General features: G+C 40.8%; 1 protein-coding gene across 1 annotated transcript in view; it reads right to left on the bottom strand.

Moving 5' to 3' along the window:
• The window catches only part of tmem30c (transmembrane protein 30C), a 78,177-nt gene that overhangs the window by 30,913 nt on the left and 27,049 nt on the right, over window positions 1–20,215 (bottom strand). The window contains exons 4-5 of the mRNA XM_028799913.2: window positions 9,086–9,176; window positions 7,974–8,117 (exon numbers count right to left, since the gene is read on the bottom strand). Coding sequence (XP_028655746.1) covers window positions 7,974–8,117; window positions 9,086–9,176 — 235 coding nt within the window. The remainder of the gene's footprint in view (window positions 1–7,973; window positions 8,118–9,085; window positions 9,177–20,215) is intronic.

Raw genomic sequence — 20,215 nt, 5'->3', positions numbered from 1 at the left:
CTCTACGAACCGATCGCTGTAAACAGAAGTGAAAACAAAATCAAGCCCAGTGCATTCTTTAACTGCCTTCCTACCTGCGTCCTGCGTCCAGTTCTCTCTTTCGTGCTGCCTGTGTGTGTGGGCGTCTCTCTCTCGCGCTGCCTCTGTGTGTGTGTGTGTGTGTGTGTGTGTGTGTGTGTGTGTCGCGCTCTCTCACTCTCTCTCTCTTGCTTGCTGCACAGGAAATGCACAGGGAGAGACTGAACATGTACAAACCAAAAGGGAAACTGGCTTGTTTGTATACCGAGTGTGTGGTCGTGAACCGAGGCAAAAGTTTGGCGAACTTTTTGGTCATAAACCGATTTGTACGGTACCGAGACGTTCGTGAACCGAGGTTCCACTGTATATTGGTTTAAATAGATTGGTTTAGATATATACATCGGTTCAGATACATCCATTCAGATATATATATTGGTTCAGATAGATCCGTTCAGATATATACATCGGTTGGGATTTACAGGCAGGCACAATGCGGCCACCCAAGTTTAGCATCTCCCTTTCGCTTCATCATTGCTTCAACACTGTTGTCATTATTGTGCATATTTTATATTTTGTTTCGTAAGCCGTTTTCGTTGGAGGTCCTCGATTTCAAAGCACTTTTTTTCCTTTCATTATTTAAAACACTCACACAGATACCCACCTCCTCGCCCCGCTCCGACCTGCCCCGGCTCAATACACCCACCTCACTCGCTCCCTCTTGTCCCTCCCATGACAGATTCTTCTCAAAAGCTGAGTTACCAGGAAGCATTGATCGCAACCGCAGTACCTCCCATTTTTTTACCTCAACAGACGCTGGTTTATCATTGACCGAAAGCCGCCCGGTGATTTCTGTTATTCCGTATTGGCAGCACTTCATTAAAGGGCGATCTGTTTCATCAAGGAAATTAGTCCTGTTTGCTGAAAGGATGTTATGGAGGAAAACACTGGAATAACGCTGTTTCTTCTGAATGTTTATCAGTGATCAGGGATCAGAATGATCAGAATATCCCTGCTTCACAAATAACAGGTGTTTAGCAGTTTTTATAGTTAAACTGACAAAACCACACACACGCACACACAGACACACACGCACACCCGCACACGTATACACACGCACACACACACACACTCAAATTCACAAATTGTGGATCGCACACACTACTGATTAAGTGTATCTGTCGGAGGCGATCATTTTTTTCACCCCATAAAACGTTAGTTCATCAAAGATAGAAAGCAGCGCGGTGATTTCTATTATTCCTTATTGGCAGCATTTCATTTAAAGATGATTCACATCAAGAAGGCGAAAGAGTTTCTTATTTTGACAGGACGATCTTTTTTTTAGGAGTAAGCACTATAAGTCCGTTCAGATAGGCCAGTTTACATATTCTCTTCTTGTATCAGCGGGTGCATGTGCAAGTGATTACACCTAAAAAAAAAACCAAAAAAACGTCCTGTCAAAATTAGAGACTCTTTCTCCATCTTTAAAATAATTCATCACAAAAGCAACCTTGAATGTTGCAGGGTTTTAGTGACCTGAACTCACCTTAAGGGACAGTAAGTAGTTGTTCAGGGCAATTTACAAACAGAGTCCTGCTTCGATGGCGCCGATTACACTCATCGGCAAAGATTTCCACTCTCCCAGGAGCCGACGGGGCACTTGAAGTGTCACAAACAGTGCGAGTAGAGAGGACACTGCCCGAAACTGCGCAGCTCTCGACCCGGCGGAGCAGCCCGACATTCCGCACCTCCCAGCGTCCACTTTGTTCTCATGACCCCTCGCTGTTGAAGGCGGTCTCGTCTTCACATTGTTTACAGCTCAGCGCAGTTAAAAAGTAGAAAGACACAAAGCTGTTTTCCTCATCTCTTCTACTATCAAGTACTGCCAACTAAAAAAAAGTTACAATGTGGCAGTTTGCGGGACAGTCACGTGGATGAATAAATAAAACTTCTCTGTCAGAACGCACCTGGCGGCGGACGGCTCAGCGCTGTAGTCCAGACAGGAGGGCTGGGAGAGGGCGACGTGGGGCGCACTTCTATGAGATAGATCGGCGTGTTTGTGTTTACTTCTTTTCAATATCAGTAAAATAACTCTCACACAAATAATAACAATTCGTAAAGACGATATAAAAATGGCGTCCACAAACGAAGTGATTAGTTCCTGTATTATAATATGTTCTGTGGTCATACGTAATTTCCATATCGTGTGGTCATACGTAATTTCCGTTTCAAACATGAAAAGAATTTTATATATATATATATATATATATATATATATGTGTGTGTATATGTGTGTGTATATATATATATATATATATATATATATATATATATATATATATATCGTGGAGGATTGCCGGCTTTTTACTCCGGCCCTCAACCCCAGGCTGCCAGGAGGAGCTCTCCCAGCAGCGTGGACGTGCCCCTAGTTCCAGCAGGGCCTCATGGACTATGTAGTTTTTATACACAGCCCTGCTGGATACCTTGGGGGGCCACCGGGAGTCGCTGTAGGGGGGGCTCGTGGACTCTTATGTGCCCTATAACCCGGGAGTATGTCACGGTCACGTGACAGGAAGGAGCGACGTGCTCCCGGGTTGAAGAAAAGGACTGTTTACCCTGACCTGGAAAGAAAAAGGAACTGTGGATTGTTGGACAGGAACACCTCTGGGTCAGGGTGTATAAAAGGACTGTGGGAAAGCCCAGACACTGAGCTGAGCTGGGTGGAAGGAGGGCAACGCGTCTGGGAGTGTGGAGGATTATTGTATTGTTATTATTGATTGTTTATTGGGTATTCATTTAAATATTGTGGAGAAGAGGGTGCTTTGTGCACGTTATTGTCCTAATAAATATAATATTTGGACTTTTACCTAGTGTCTGACGTGTAGTCTGAGGGTTCAAGGGGTCACGAAGACCTTAAACTGTCACAATATATATTTATATATATCCATCCATTTTCCAACCCGCTGAATCCGAACACAGGGTCACGGGGGTCTGCTGGAGCCAATCCCAGCCAACACAGGGCACAAGGCAGGGAACCAATCCTGGGCAGGGTGCCAACCCACCGCAGGACACACACAAACACACCCACACACCAAGCACACACTAGGGCCAATTTAGAATCGCCAATCCACCTAACCTGCATGTCTTTGGACTGTGGGAGGAAACCGGAGCGCCCGGAGGAAACCCACGCAGACACGGGGAGAACATGAAAACTCCACACAGGGAGGACCCGGGAAGCAAACCCGGGTCCCCAGGTCTCCCAACTGCGAGGCAGCAGCGCTACCCACTGCGCCACCATGCCGCCATAATCTAAATATATATATATATATATCTATATATATAATTCACTAAGCTGGAAGACAAGTAGCCACCCATGGAAAGCACACCGAAAGGGGAGTGGATTCACTAAACCGCCGACAAGTAAGACGCCAATGGCGCACGCAGGAAAGAGCAACGCCCACCAACTCTTAGACCATTGGATACGACGAAAACTTGCAGAGCCACGCCCACCATCTCGGACACGACGCCTCGGAAAACATGCCGTCATTTCTGTTTGTCTGTGCCACAGTCCACTTGCAGCTCTGAGCCACGTTGACTTTTCATTAGTCAACCACAGTGGAACCTTGGTTCACACAGAGGCAGCGCCAGAGAGACACAGAGGCACACACAGGCAGCGCGAGACAGAGAGCCGCATAATCCTTTAAAACTGAGGTTAAAACACAATGAAGGAAGCAGTCTTTAAAAACCAATAAGCCTTGTGCCTCTTTTTCATTAGCGTCTCACCTGCTTCACCGATGCCGGCCCTGCAACAGCTGAGACGCTCTCTCACCAGCTGACATTCTCTATGCCTGACTCCACTACTGTCAGTCACCTGATTAAAAATGGCCTTTTGAAGGGGAGCTATGGACCCGCTATACCACAGGAACACATTGCCTTCGAGCCTGCTCTCGCTCACTCTAACGTACCGGCTTTCTCTCTCTCTCCTCACTCGCTCGCACACTGCACAGGGGAGAAATGCTCGCAGCATGACTCCACCCAGAAACCGTTTCAGCCACACTTCCACGCCCCTCGCTACGTTGTGAGTGCAATGATTATTTATTTAAAAATGGCCTTTTGAAGGGGAGCTGTGGACCCACTATACCACAGGATCACCTGTGACATTGCCTTCACATTGTTTTCCTTTTATTTATGATCCCGTCGAGCAGATCAGATACCCAGGCAAACAACACTGAGTAATCAATAGCTGCAACCACTTTGCCCGCCCCAACTCCTCACCTGAGTCGGTTTCGTCTGTGTTCAGCAGTGTTTCCCAAACTCGGTCCTGGTGAACCCCTGTGGATGCAGGGTTTTGTTCCAACCAGATTCCTAATCATTAATGCCGGTGAAACTCATCCGGGATAAGTCGGTTTTTCAAACGCAGCCATGTAGCAGATTAGTCTAGCAGACTAGCTGGATGTAATAATCCAAAATGAATGCGCGCCCTTGCTCTGAGTTAAAAGCCAATGTATATTGAGTCTAAAAAACATGATCAGCAAGTCTTTGATAGGCTGCAACAAAATGATAAAAGAACGGGCGCATTTTTTTCACATAAGCTGGGTGGGTGGGTGTTAGTTAGTTAATTAGTTACTCAAAGGATTTCAAGATTTAATATGCACAAGCGGTAACACTGTAAAAGCAGCCCAAACCAGAAAAGATGGCTGGCAAAAAGTGGCTGACAAATTAAATGCGTGTGCATTGTACTTACTGAAAGCAGCATTACGGATTTTGCAAATGTTCATTTTCTCCCTCTGCTTAAAAACATTAAAAAAGCGGCGTGATTATACAGCGTATACTATGCCGCGGGTTGCTATGCAGCGTGTAAAACAGTTTGTTTGTCGTGGATAATTTGCGTTTTCCTTTAACACAAAGACAATTTCCTGTTAGATTTGCCTTTGCGATGACAATTAATAAGGCACAGGGCCAAACTTTTAAAAAGATATGCATGTATCTGCCAAAACCAATGTTCAGTCACAGACAGTTTTATATTGCTATCTCCAGAGTTCCATCGTCTCATTCACTTAATGGTATGCCTGCAGGAACACGTGCAGCGAGCAAGCGACACACACACACACACACACATACAGGCATGCGCGCGCGACAGAGAGAGCACTGGACACATAAGATTAATAATACTTCATTACATTGATATACCGGTGTTTTCAGTATTCAAAGCGCTATCCACACAGGGAGAAACCGGGAAGCGAACCCAAAATCTTGCACAGTCTCCTTACTGCAAAGCAGCAACACTACCACTGCGCTACAAGGCAGTTAAAGAATGCACCGGGCTCGATTTTGTTTTCACTTCTATTTGGACAACTGTGTCGTTCAGGAAGTGTTCACCCATCAATACATAATTACGCGGCGTATGCTACACCGCGGGTTGGCTAGCGGGTCATACACTCACACTGATTACGTCCCTGCCCTTTGTACACACCCCCTTCCCCCCCCCCCCCTCGCTACTACCGTTGTTGGGTGACTTGGTGGATTATATATAGAAAACCAGCTAAAACCGCAAAGAACAATGAAAAGTCTACGTGACTCACAGGTGCATGTGGACTGTGTAAACAGGAAAACGACTCAGGTGACGAGTTGGGGGCGGGCACATGAGCAGGCAGTGCATACTAAACGAGAAATCAGCAGACTAGCATGATGGAGGGGGCGGAATGGGCGTCCTTCCCCTCTCCTCCCGTTCCGCCCTCCGCGCCCGAGCACCTACCGATTTTTCAAATGTTAATTTTCTCCCTGTGCTTACAAATCATTAAAAAAGCGGCCTGATTATGCGGCGTATGGTACACCGTGGGTTCGCTAGTATATATATATAATATATATAATATATTTATATATATATATATATATATATATATATATATATATCCATCCATCCATTTTCCAACCCGCTGAATCCGAACACAGGGTCACGGGGGTCTGCTGGAGTCAATCCCAGCCAACACAGGGCACAAGGCAGGAAACAACCCTGGGCAGGGTGCCAACCCACCGCAGGACACACACAAACACACCCACACACCAAGGCCAATTTAGAATCGCCAATCCACCTAACCTGCACGTCTTTGGACTGTGGGAGGAAACCGGAGCGCCCGGAGGAAACCCACGCAGACACGGGGAGAACATGCAAACTCCACGCAGGGAGGACCCGGGAATCGAACCCAGGTCCCCAGGTCTCCCAACTGCGAGGCAGCAGCGCTACCCACTGCGCCACCGTGCCGCCCCTATATATATATATATATATATATATATATATATATATATATATATAATATATATATATATATATATATATATATATATATATATATATATATATATATATATATATATATATATATATATATTATATATACTGTATAATATATATATATATAATATATATGGAGGAATGGAGGCAACTGACATTTTTCCATCCTCATCTTTTCTGACTGTTTTTTCACTAGTTTGCATTTGGCTACGGTCAGTGTCACTACTGGTAGCATGAGGCGATATCTGGACCCTACAGAGGTTGCACAGGTAGTCCAACTTCTTCAGGATGGCACATAATACCTGCCATTGCTAGAAGGTTTGTTGTGTCTCCCAGTACAGTCTCAAGGGCATGGAGGAGATTCCAGGAGACAGGCAGTTACTCTAGGTGAGCAGGACAGGGCTGTTGAAGGTCCATAACCCATCAGAAGGACTGATATCTGCACCTTTGGAAAAGGAGGAACAGGATGAGCACTTCCAGAGCCTTACAAAATGACCTCCAGCATGTGTGAATGTCTCTGACCAAACAATCAGAAACAGACTTCATGAGGGTGGCCTGAGGGCCCGATGTCCTCTAGTGGACCCTGTGCTCACTGCCCGGCACCATGGAGCTCAATTGGCATTTGCCATAGAATACTAAAATTGGCAGGTTTACCACTGGCGCCCTTTGCTGTTCATAGATGAGAGCAGGCTCACCCTGAGTACATGTGACAGACATGAAAGGGTCTGGAGAAGCCATGGAAAATATTAGGCTGCTTGTAACATTGTTCAGCATGACCAGTTTAGAGATGGGTCAGTGATGGTCTGGGGAGGCATATCCATGGAGGGACACACAGACCTCTACAGGCTAGACAACAGCATTTTGACTGCCATTAGGCATCAGGATGAAATCCTTGGATCCATTGTCAGACCCTATGCTGGTGCAGTGGGTCCTGGGTTCCTCCTGGTGCATGACAATGCCCGGCTTCATGGTGCAAGAGTATGCAGACAGTTCAGGCATGCATACATGCATGTGGGGGCCATTACAAACTACTGAGTATATTTCTGAGTTGCTGCAATGAAATTTCAGCAAAATGGACTAGCCTGCACATCATTTTTTCACTTTGATTTTCGTGGTTTTTTTGAATTCAGCCCTCCGTAGGTTAATTTTCATTTCCATCAAATGACGTGGCATCCTTTCGTTCCTAACACACTACCAGTCCATATCAGTATAGATATCCAACATGATTTTTTTCCCTTTGAGATCTGATGTGTTTTCAAAGTGTTTCTTTATTTTTTTTTTTTACTGTTTAAATGACCAAAAGTTAGTCTTTCAAAAAATGTTTACATTTACTTATCTGAAGTATCCTATGATTTGCAGTTACAATATATGATTAATAGGCAGTTTGGCTTAGTACAGGGGCCCTCAAGTTCAATTGTGGAGTAACATTGTGGCTTCAGTTTTTTTATTCTAACCATTCTTACAGATAAATGGGCCAAACATACTTTTAATTTATCTAACAGCTTAATTTGCTGGCCTTTCCTCTTCTGTTATTATGCATTTAGAAAAATGTGCCAGTATGTATATATTAATTAGAATAATTTCAGAAATTTGTGTTTTTCTGATGTAAATGTAAAAATTTACTTTAAATCATTAAGACACATAAGTTAGTTTATGAACAGCATACCTTGAAATGCTGCAGAGAGGTTGTTCTTCGGTGATGGATTTTGAAACTTCACATGTTTATCTGTATACCAGGCAATCCCATAATTCAAGAAAGGAACTAATATTTGTGTGTTTTTGTCCTTTTTGTAGAAAAGTCTAAGAGTGTCTGGAACATAAAAATGAAATATGTTAGAAATGATGATCTAGAAGAAGACTAGAAGAATAATGTCTAAACATGCTTAATAATGTTCAGTTTCCTTTCACCCTAATTATGCATTTTGGACACTTCATTAGATTTGTTTTTAGCCACTCTTCCTTGCCTGCCTAATGTATCACAAGTATGCATGGTCCTTAGCACCCACTGTAATGTTCTGTGCCTTGTTTATTTTAATTTTTTGGTACATTTGAGGTTTCAGTGTTGGTAGCTTGATGCTTATGTTGTTTGATTGTAATAAGTTATCAAAATGATTAGTTCTTGCCTGTCCTGTTAATAATTTCTTCATAGTTTCTTGAATAACCTTGGCAGAAAAAGTCTTTTTCTTTACTCTGTGATACATCCAGAAGTTTTGCCATGGAGTGTCCACATACAATTTTAACTTCTAAAGTATTCTTTTTACAGTGCTTTTCATAACCAAAAATTACAATTTCCGGCCATGAATGATTCTTTCCATTTTACTATCTATTGCCTTTTAAGTGTATCTATAGAGAGCCCCCCTCCTACATTTAACGACTTGTGTTTATTTTCATTTTAGACTTACACATATCAGAATAATTGTTTATTCTTCCCTATATTACTTGGAAGGTTATTCATGATTTGTTGGTTTTAAGTAACTTTACAAAATATTTTTAAATTTGTCTTGATGCTTTTTCTTTTTGTACTTTTTATTTATTGGAAACTTAAGGGCACTAGTATACTATTCATGTGCATAGTACTGTACCTGGGAAATGTCCTTGCTTTCTGTTTTCTTTTTATTGACTACATTCAAGAAAAGAATTTTATTTTTTTAGTCTCTCTTGTTTATAAATCCTTATCTTACCACTCCTCTTATATACAGTATTTCTACTTATCTAATCTCATCTTTCTACTTTGGCTCCATTTACATCTATGGTCAGTTGCAAAAATCCAGCACTTACCATTAAACATGCTGTTGGCTACTGCTCCACAAGGAGCTATGGGTGTTCCATTCTTGTACTTGTCAAAAGGTGCACAAAGACTGCTTGGATTCTGAAATATTGGCAAAAATGATGAAAGTTTATACTTATTTTTTTTTAAAGGTAAGTTATTGGTTACATTTTTTTAGTTTAGTTTTTAAAATGCTTAGTGATTTTGCAAGAGTGGTTTGAGTGAAGGCATCTGTTTAAATTCTACTTTTGCCAGGATTAGTAGATTAACTTGAATGTTTTGTACTCTTTAGGCATATTTCTTAGTGCTTTTACTTAATTTGCCTTGCTGCATATTTTCATAGTCTGTGGACAAAACAGGTGTTTACATTTAAAAGTGAGATACTGTAGATGAATGTTGGGCAGCCACAGATGTATTGTCTCCAGTTTAATTTTTTAATTTTCATTTTAGAAAGATATTCTACTTAATTATCTAATATACTTTCTGTATGCCTGATTATACAGAAGATCTTAAATATTATAATGAGCCAAATCCACTGTTAAATATTATGTTTTGTTATAAATTATACAAAAGCAGATTTTTTTTTAATAAGACTTCTGCTGTTGGATTTTAGGAGGAAATCTTTAGAAGTGGGGAGAAATTTGGCAGCCACTTGTGCATGAGCTCTGGCAGGAAACAGCCATATTTCAAAGTTGTTTGTGTTCATTGCAGTAAAGTCAATCAAAAGATATAATAGCATTTTTACATACCCAAATGTGTCTTCCTTCAAATAAAACATAAATTTCTATGTTGTCTACTCTCTAAATTATTAAAATATGCGATTTGCACACTTATCCTCTGAGTTGAGCAGAGTTAATCTGCTTGTATCAAAGATCAAACCAATGTCACACCACATACAGTGAAAGACTCATTAAAATTGGAGAGCTGAGTTTAAGGCTTTTCTAATTATGCATATTTCCCTATTACTGATCATTTGTATTACATGCTTTGTGTAAAAGACAGGAAATAAGCGGCTTCTGCAACAGGTCATCTTTGTGCTTCAGTCAGATTCAGATGACAGTTTTGACTCTATTGAGATGAAGGACTTGATGCTACATATGATTTGTAAGTACTGCTTTCAGTTTTACTTTGAAGCATTGCAACATGCAGTTTTACATTTCAAGCCTCATGGGTTCAATTATCAAACCTGGATGCTGTCTCATGCACTATCTCCCTATTTTAGTTTACTGAACACTCAGCTCAGCTCAGATAGCATGGACACTTGGCAGGAACAAACCCTGGACAGGGCAAACGCACACACATATTTACACCCCAGCCACACACTACAGCCAGTTTATTATTGCCAATCCATCAAACCTGCATATCTTTGGACTATGGGAAGTAACCGGAGCACCCAAGGGAAACCCACACTGACTTGGAGGGGACATGAACCCTGGTCTTCTAACTGCGAGGCAGCAATGCAATGTGCCACCGTGCCACCCAGTTATCAACAGCAATTTATTTCTTGTATAACCCAAAATCACACAAGGAGTGTTGTAATGGGCTTTAACAGGCCGTGTTGATTGACAGATCCCAGCCTTGATTCCCTAAGAAGACAAGAAAAAACTCCCAAAAATACCCTCGTAGAAAAAAAAAAATGGAAGAAATCTTGGCAAAGGCAATACCCTTTCCAAGTAGGTTGGGTGTGCAACGTGTGTCAAAAAATGGGGTACATGTAATACACAAAACAAAATACAAGCAATCCTCTTCACAGAGCTAGATGGCCAATATATCATTACCACCTCAGGATTGCAATACAATAGTACAATAGTAATAGTACACAGTACAAAGTAAAATGCAAGAATAGATTATATCACTCACTAAATACAGAACTATCACATATGAGGATACAAATCTTTTCAGAGTCCCGGAGACCTCGGCCAACAAGCTGCATTCCTTCTACTGGCCATTTCACAGCTGTGTCGGTGTTAGGCCAGCCAGTCAGATAAAAAGACCCTTGTAACCGATGATACCAGTGCTCCTTTATCGGAGGTAACTTTTCCATAGGCAGTAGAGCAGTGGCTCCATGTGCCACTTGTGAGTACCATGAAGAGAAACAGAATAGGCGAGCATTAGTTAAAGATTATAAATATATTACTTATGTTTTAATACTAATGACTAACAACAGAGATGCAGTATGCACAGCTAATCAGCAGGTCTAGTTTGAGTATGGTAAATTGAAGTAGTGAGTCTCTAGCTGGGATTTGAAAGCTGAGACTGAAGGGGCATCTCTTATAGTAGCAGGCAGACCATTCCACAGCTTCAGGCCCTGTAACAAAAAGCTCAACCTCCCACTGTTGTTTTAATAATCCTTGGAATCATAAGCTGGCCAGCATCTTGAGATTTTAATGTGTGCTCTGGTTTGTAAGTAATGACCTTGGCCATTTAAAGATTTATATATTAAAAGGAGGATTTTGAAATCTCCCCTAAACTTAGCTGGGAGCCAGCGTAAGGACTTGTGAACCAGAGTTATGTGTTCATATTTTCTTCTTGAACACCGCATTGCAGTAGTCAGTCCTACTAGAAAAAAATGCATGAATGAATTTCTCAGTATCCTGGATATTTAGAAAATAGTGTTTTCTGTCAGCACATTTCTGTACTTACTGGAATCGATTTGTTAAATAAGAACTAAATTAGAACATTGCCTGTAAGCCCAATGTCATTTTCCAGCCTGTGTAGTAAAATGGAATGGTCAATGGTATCAAACGTGGTGCTTAAGTATATCAACACAATTACAGTGGAATTTCCTTCATCAGAGGATATTAGAATGTTGTTTACAACATGAGTTAGTGCCATTTCTGTACTTCGGCCAGTGTGGAAGCCAGACTGGAATATTTCAAATTGTGATGTGTAAAGTGTGACTGAAGCTGATTGGCGACTACTTTTTCAAGTATTTTACAGAGAAAGGATACATTTGAAATGGGTCTATAATTAAGTATGTGTGTATCTAGGTCTGACTTTTAAAGTAATGGTTTGATGACTGACATTTTTAGTGCATCGGGTACTGTGCCATGAAATAATGAACTATTGATAATGTTTAGAATAGGTGCTGCAAGAACTTCCATTGTGCTTTTTACTAGTTTTGTTGGCACTAGATCTAGGGAACAAGTGCTAGAAAATAAAGTTAAGACTTGATCTGTTGTAGGGTTAAAATGTCTAAAGTGTTGAATATAAGCTGAGACAGGGTTTGCCAAGCTAGTATGAGGTTTGCCTTGTGCTGCCAAGATTTGGGATCTTTATATTTTTGATCTTCTCATGAAAGAAGTTTGTAAAGTCTGTACTGCTAATGTATATTGGTATTTTGCACTGTAGTTCTGAATTGGCCATTTAGCCCAACAAAGCTTGCCAGTCCTATCCACATTTCTTCCAAAAAAATATCAAGTCGAGTTTTGAAAATCTCTGAAGTCTTACTGTCTACCACACTACTTGGTAGTTTATTCCAAGTGTCTATCGTTTTTTTGTGTAAAGAAAAACTTCCTAATGTTTGTGCGAAATTTACCCTTACGTTTCCAGCTGTGTCCCCATGTGCTTGATGAACTCATTTTAAAATAACAGCCTTGATCAACTGTACTAATTCCCTTCATAATTTTAAACACTTCAATCATGTCACCTCTTAGGCCAGGTTTATACTTCACGCGATGTGATGCATGCTCCAGTGGACGCTCCTGCTACGCAAGCGTTTTACTGTTTATACTTGCGCATGTACTTTACGTAAATCTGGAGGAATCCACCAGGTGGCAGTGCAAGATATTATCACAGTGAGAACAGGTTAGGCTTCGCTGTGTTGTGAATTGCCTGGAACACCCATTGAATTCCGATGACACCTTACCGCAATATCTCTGAAAAAGATGTTTAATGATTAAATCCATCAATCCAGGAATGTGCCCATTCCAGTTAGCATTGGAGCGAGGCAGAAACAATCCCTAGACAGAGCATCAGCTCATCGCAAGGTGAATACAAGCACTCACATACACTCACGTCATTTTAGTGTCACCAAATCTGCATATCTTTGGAAAGAAACCAGAGCACACTGTGGAAACCCAGCAGGAAAACATGCAAACTCCAGACAGGGAATACCAGCGAGACAGTGGTGCTACCACTCCGCCACCGTGTCACCCCCATGTGTGTAATTATTAACAGTATTCATTATTTAAACAAAATTAACGATTTATCTGTAAAATGTAACATACAGTAATCCCTCGCTATATCGCGCTTCGCCTTTCGCGGCTTCACTCCATAGCGGATTTTATATGTAAGCATATTTAAATATATATCGCGGATTTTTCGCTGTTTCGCGGGTTTCTGCGGACAATGGGTCTTTTAATTTCTGGTACATGCTTCCTCAGTTGGTTTGCCCAGTTGATTTCATACAAGGGATGCTATTGGCAGATGGCTGAGAAGCTACTCAGCTTACTTTTCTCTTTCTCTTGCGCTGACTTTCTCTGATCCTGACGTAGGGGGATTGAGCAGGGGGGCTGTTCGCACACCTAGACTATACGGACGCTTGTCTAAAAATGCTGAAAGATTATCTTCACGTTGCTATCTTTTGTGCAGCTGCTTCCTGAAACGACATGCTGCACGGTGCTTCGCATACTTAAAAGCTCGAAGGGCACGTATTGATTTTTGATTGAAAAATAAACTCTGTCTCTCTCTCTCTCTCTCTCTCTCTTTGTCTGCTCCTGACGGAGGGGGTGTGAGCTGCCGCCTTCAACAGCTTTGTGCCACGGTGCTTCGCATACTTAAAAGCCAAACAACCCTATTGATTTGTTTGCTTTTCTCTCTATCTCTGTGACAGTCACTGCTCCTGACGCGCACTCCTTTGAAGAGGAAGATATGTTTACATTCTTTTAATTGTGAGACGGAACTGTCATCTCTGTCTTGTCATGGAGCACAGTTTAAACTTTTGAAAAAGAGACAAATGTTTGTTTGCAGTGTTTGAATAACGTTCCTGTCTCTCTACAACCTCCTGTGTTTCTGCGCAAATCTGTGACCCAAGCATGACAATATAAAAATAACCATATAAACATATGGTTTGTACTTCGCGGATTTTCTTATTTCGCGGGTGGCTCTGGAACGCAACCCCCGCGATGGAGGAGGGATTACTGTATATACTTTAATGCATTCCATCATGAAAGTGATATCAAGCATAAATCTAAAGATTCTAAATTTGCAGAGAGTTGGAATATCATACATTTAATGTGTTCTGTGTGATAATCTGTTGCTGCTTGCCGCTGCTGTCAGGTCAGGAGGAAGTCCCAGAAGCTCATAGCGATTAAAAACTGGGATGACATTTACGACGGTCTGCTTTAATAATAAAGTAAACTACAAGGTTAGAGTGGACATTTCGAGATTAAAGCTGAAATTTCCACTTTAATCACAAAATACATGTATTCATCTTGTCCTTAATTTTTTTTCTCTGTGGCTCAAATACAGCGCTGTACATTATGTTGCTGTTGTGAAGTTGCAAAAAAAAAAAAGACGGCACAATAGATGGTATGTGAGACTTTTAAAATGTATCATGTCATTACGATGGGGAATATTCGACGTTTAAATATGAAAGCACTATGAATGCATCTGTATGTTGGCATTTTGCTTCACCACATCGAACCATTCTTCAAACATCAAAGCGCGCACATCAGTCCTGTAGGGTCCGCATAGAGGCTTTCTGTCACATGTAGATAGTAAACAGAGACTCTGACATCACACAACTTTTATCACACTGCGCCCCCAACTACTTGCTGGTACTGCAACTCGTGCATGCCTCACATTAATTTCTGAGGACCTGCTCAGAGGATGCGTCAAATGAATGCTGGAAATGCGTGGCAGCCATGATGCATGTGCATACGTGTTCTGAGTGTGAAGTATAAATGAGCCCTTAATCTTCTTTTGCTTAAACTGTATAGGCTCTGCTCTTTTAATCGTTCCTCATAATTCAACCCCTGTAGCCCTGGAATCAGCCTAGTCGCTCTTCTCCGGACCTTTTCTAGTGCTGCTATGTCCTTTTTGTAGCCTGGAGACCAAAACTGCACACAGTACTCAAGATGAGGCCTCACCAGTGCATTATAAAGATTGAGCATAACCTCCTTGGACTTGTACTCCACACATTGTGCTATATAACCTAACATTCTGTTAGCCTTCTTAATGGCTTCTGAACACTTTTGGGAAGTTGATAGCTTAGAGTCCACTATGACTTCTAAATCCTTCTCATAAGGTGTACTCTCGATTTTTCTGACCGCCTATTTGTATTTAAACCTAACATTTGTATTTCCTATGTGTAATACTTTACATTTACTGACATTAAATTTCATCTGCCACAAATCTGCCCAAGTCTGTATGCATATTCCAAGTCCCTCTGGAATGATATAACGGATTCCAAATTATCTGCTAATCCACCTATCTTGGTATCATCTGCAAACTTAACCAGCTTGTTACTTATATTCCTATCTAAATCATTTATATATATTAAAAATAACATCTGCCCTAGCACTGACCCCTGTGGAACACCACTCTTAACATTGGCCAATTCTGATGAGGTTCCTCGCACCATCACCCTCTGCTTCCTGTGTCTGGGCCAATTCTGCACCCATCTAAAAACATCACCCTGAACACCTAGTTTTTTTAGTTTGATGCCCAACCTCTCATGTGGCACCTTATCAAATGCTTTCTGAATGTCAAGATAAATAACATCATATGCTTCACTTTGATCATATACTTTTGTTGCCTCCTCATGGAATTCCAGCATGTTAGTAAAACACGACCTCCCTCTTCTGAACCCATGCTGACTGTTCCTGATAACTCCTGTCCTTGCCAGGTGTTGCTCAATCTTATCCTTAATAATTTCATTAATTTTCCTGTGATGCATGTTAAGCTTACTGGCCTATAGTTGCTTGGATCTGCCCTGTCACCCTTTTTATATAATGGGATGATATTTGCCATTTTCCAGTCCTTCGGAATCTCTCCAGTGCGAGAGATTGATTTGGATAGGAAAATAAGTAACAAGCTGGCTAAATCTGCAGATGATACCAAGATAGGTGGATTGGCAGATATTCTGAAATCTGTTAAATCATTCCAGAGGGACTTGGACAGCACACAGACTTGGGTAGATTTGTGGCAGATGAAATTTAATGTCAGTAAATGTAAAATATTATACGTAGGACATAAAAACATTAGGCTGAATGCACAATGGGAGGTCTGAAAATCAAGAGTACTGTACAGCTTGTGAGAAGGATTAGGGAGTAATAGTGAACTCAACACTGTCAACTTCCAGACAGTGTTCAGAAGCCATTAAGAAGGCTAACACAATATTAGGTTATATAGCACGATGTGTAGAGTACAAGTGCAAGGAGGTTATGCTCAAGCTCTATGTGCACTGGTCAGGCCTCTTCTGGAGTACTGTGAGCATGTTTGGTCTCCATGCCACAAAAATGTACAAATCAGCACTAGATAATGTCCAGAGAAGAGCGACTCGGCTAATTCCAGGGCTCCAGGGGCTGAATTATGAGGAAAGAAAAGAGCTGAGCCTTTTCAGTTTAAGCAAAAGAAGATTAAGAGGTGACATGATTGAAGTGTTTAAAATTATGAAAGATGTTATTATAGTGGATCGAGACTGTAATTTTAAAATGCGTTCATTAAGAACAAGGGGGCATAGTTGGAAACTTGTTAAGGATAAACTTCGCACAAACATGAAGTTTTTGTTTACATAGACAACCCATAGACACTTGGAATAAGCTACCAAGTAGTCTGGTAGAGAGTAAGACTTTAGGGATTTTCAAAATGGGACTTGATGATTTTTTAGAAGAATTAAGTGTATATGCCTGGTGAGCTTTGTTAGGCTGAATGGCCTGTTCTCGTCTAGATTGTTTTGATGTTCTAATCTACAGGCAATGTTTCTTAGCATACCTGTGAGTACTGTTGCTCTATATTTGTGCCTCTCAGAGTTTCATGTGAGGAACCCAACTTAACCTGATTGAAAGTCACTGTATCATGCCATTTACGTCGCTGTATTGTGAGCACATAAGAGAACAAAATAGCTGATTCAGCCACTGTTGTATTCACAGTGTATTCCCCCTTACCACTGAAGGGACTGAAGGAACGACTGTGACTGTTTTTTTTAATATCCCACTTTTAATTTGTGCATGATTACAAATGAGAAATAGAATGAAGTAGTTGTTGTTGAAGAGAATTTTTCCTTGTCAAGGACATTGCTGTTTTCTTTAAGTGAGCTACTTTGCCCACACATCGAAGGAAAGACAACTGAAATGAGACCACCTGTCACCGTTGTCAAAAAAGTTGCCTGCACACTCCACTATTTAGTAGAAGAGAAGAGATTATGCAAACACTTTGGGTCTAGATAGGTGGTTTCTAAACTAGTAAGGCAAGTGTGGGAAGCAATTACAGTATACTTATGCCCTGTGTATATACAATTATCTGTTACTGAGCCCAAAGTAGAGGAACTTGTAGCAGGGTTTCACCAGGACTCATGTAGAAATAAAGCTATCAGCCACAAATTCCATGGATTTTATTGAATAGAAAGGGGAGGTTTTCTCTTAACATACAAGCCACCTGTGATTACAAGTTATCATTTATTGATGTCGTAGTGAAATGACCAGGTAGTGTTCATGATGCCCATGTTTTTGTAAATTCCATGCTGAACATGCAGTTCTGGAGGGGCGATGGACATTAATCATGACATTCCCTTTGTTATCTATTCCTATGTTGTGCTCTTGACAGCAAATATTTGTGTTTTCATATGGATGGAAATTTTTTAAAAACTTGCATGTGTGGGCAGGATTTGTTTTAAAAACAAAGGAGGAAAACTCACATTTGAAATAAACCTGGGTACGTGTGGATGAGGTAGTCTGATGTACCTAGTGAATCACTTTGACTAGACCACAACTTGCCCTCACAAAATCAAACAGGTTTGATTTTGACCTTAGTCACAGGGGTGGACTCCGTGTGCATGGGAGCTGACAAGCAATTAAAACATTCTGTAAGTATAATTTATACAATGCAGTGACAGGAAATAAGGAACAGTTGTTTTTGACCACACAAACACAAGAGGAGCTTGTCTGTCTGATGTCACATCATTTCTGTACCACAACAGAATGGAATTTAAAAAAAAAAACAAACAAAAAAAAGAATAGAGATTATTGGCTGTCACAAAAAGGGGTGAGCATGACTGCACTAGAAGATCATCATGCTGGCACTAAATTTGCTATGTCCAGTGATTTACAGTGAGTAAAATTGATAACTGTCGGCAAGACTGACATGCCCAACGACTAGAAGTTGTGCAATGTGACACTAGTTTAAGGATTATGAATAATAAGCAAAATGATGGCAGCAGAGTTGTAGTCACTTAAACAGATTCTGAATAGTTTTTACTTACAGTTACCAAAAGTTATTCTTTATGACATTTGGTTCGATAATTAGATGCAATCTATTTTGATATCTACAAATGATCTCACTGTTTGGGAAAGATAGCAGCAGGCACATTTTCTAAGTATAACCCCCAAATACTATAACTGACATCTCAGATATCTTTTTGTAAAGTTATTGTGCCTGTGTGATTCATACTGACATTCCATTGGCAGCAATTAAAAGTCATAGAAGCCACAGATGTATTTTATTTATTTATTAGTTGAGACAGCTTCTGCAAGTTAAGTCAGGTCTGTACCTGGAGGTGGTGGTTGTCAGACCAGATAACTTGGCAGACTCCGTGATATAAAGTAATTGATTTACATACAATAAGTCAGCTAAAGCATTTCCTTTTGAGATATCAACAATTTCACCGATCTGAGCTAAGCAATTCACAGCCAAAGATGTTGCTAAAAGGATGACCTGTAAAAATATTAACTACTAATGGGCCATTGTTTGGTTAGAGTCCTAGGAGATTTGATGAAAGAATCTCCTGATTTTTCAGAGTCATGCCAGAGTCGTGAACAACAAATGCCAAAGGTATACCTGGAACCAGTATATAGGGGGCTGGTAGGTTCAGTAACAGCGAATAATTATGCAACCATTCATAACTGGAAGAAGACAGACAAACTGATTCAGCGCTGGGAGACTGGTATACCAAACAAGTGGCAGCAACGAAATGCAGACATGCAAGGAGGGAGAGGGCCACAAGATCAAACTGATAAACACTGGTAGTGACACTGGAGTTTGGTAATGTCCTCAGCTCAGTGTAGTTGTGAGACAGGTGCTCACTTACCCAGAGGTGGTAAAAGACAATGCCAAGTACATTGTATAACTCCAATAAAACATCTCACACTGGAGCAACCACTCCTAAATAACCATAAGAATATTTTCTTGAAAGATAGAATAAACTAAAATGATCCTGATATCAAGCATTTGGAGAATCAGAAGTACCCTACAGCAGACAACCTCATTTACAGAGGAGGTCTTATCCTAGGAATTTACTGAACCTCTGCTGAAAACAGAAAATAACAATGGAGATGTTCAAATTTTCTTGATCATAGGCAGTTGTGTCTTCTATCCCTGCTGTAACAGTAGAATAATTTGATGATGGGACCTTAGGGATTTCTGATATTCTCATTGTGAGGAGAGTCACTATAGTGCAATTCAGAATCTAGTAGGCTTCCCTGAAAATCACATAATGACGCTGAGCTTTGAAACAGAGAACACAAAAGATTAAAACAGAAAGAAAAACTGGCAAAGCTGGTGACATTTATTTTTCCAGTGTCCCTGATCTCTATAATTAAGTAAGCAATTTGGCCTATTTCTAGATCTTGCACTGAGAGAAGTAATCTATACCAGCCTGCACTAAGGCCTCATCCACCCCCTCTCCTATGAACTTTGTCTTGACTCCTGATTTTTTTTTTCTTCTTCTTTTTGATTGTTAGAGTGTACTGCTGTGACCTTTTATTGCATTTTCCATCCTGCCCCTTCCATCCAACACAAGAGGTTTTCACTGCCTCCCTAGTTTTGGTGCCTAGATTATATAAATAAAGAGACCAACAGTATTCTGCTGTCAACTTCATCTTGGAATAGGTTTCAAATGCAAGGTCATTCAATCCACCCCATTACTTTCTCCCTCCCTCTTTCTAAACACTGATTCCTTTAATTTTTTCACAACCAATTTT

This window comes from Erpetoichthys calabaricus, chromosome 4 (genome assembly GCF_900747795.2).
Source record: "Erpetoichthys calabaricus chromosome 4, fErpCal1.3, whole genome shotgun sequence".
NCBI classification, from domain to species: domain Eukaryota; kingdom Metazoa; phylum Chordata; class Cladistia; order Polypteriformes; family Polypteridae; genus Erpetoichthys; species Erpetoichthys calabaricus.
The sequence above is the reverse complement of the archived record's forward strand: the minus strand, read 5'-3'. Positions and strand labels throughout refer to the sequence as shown.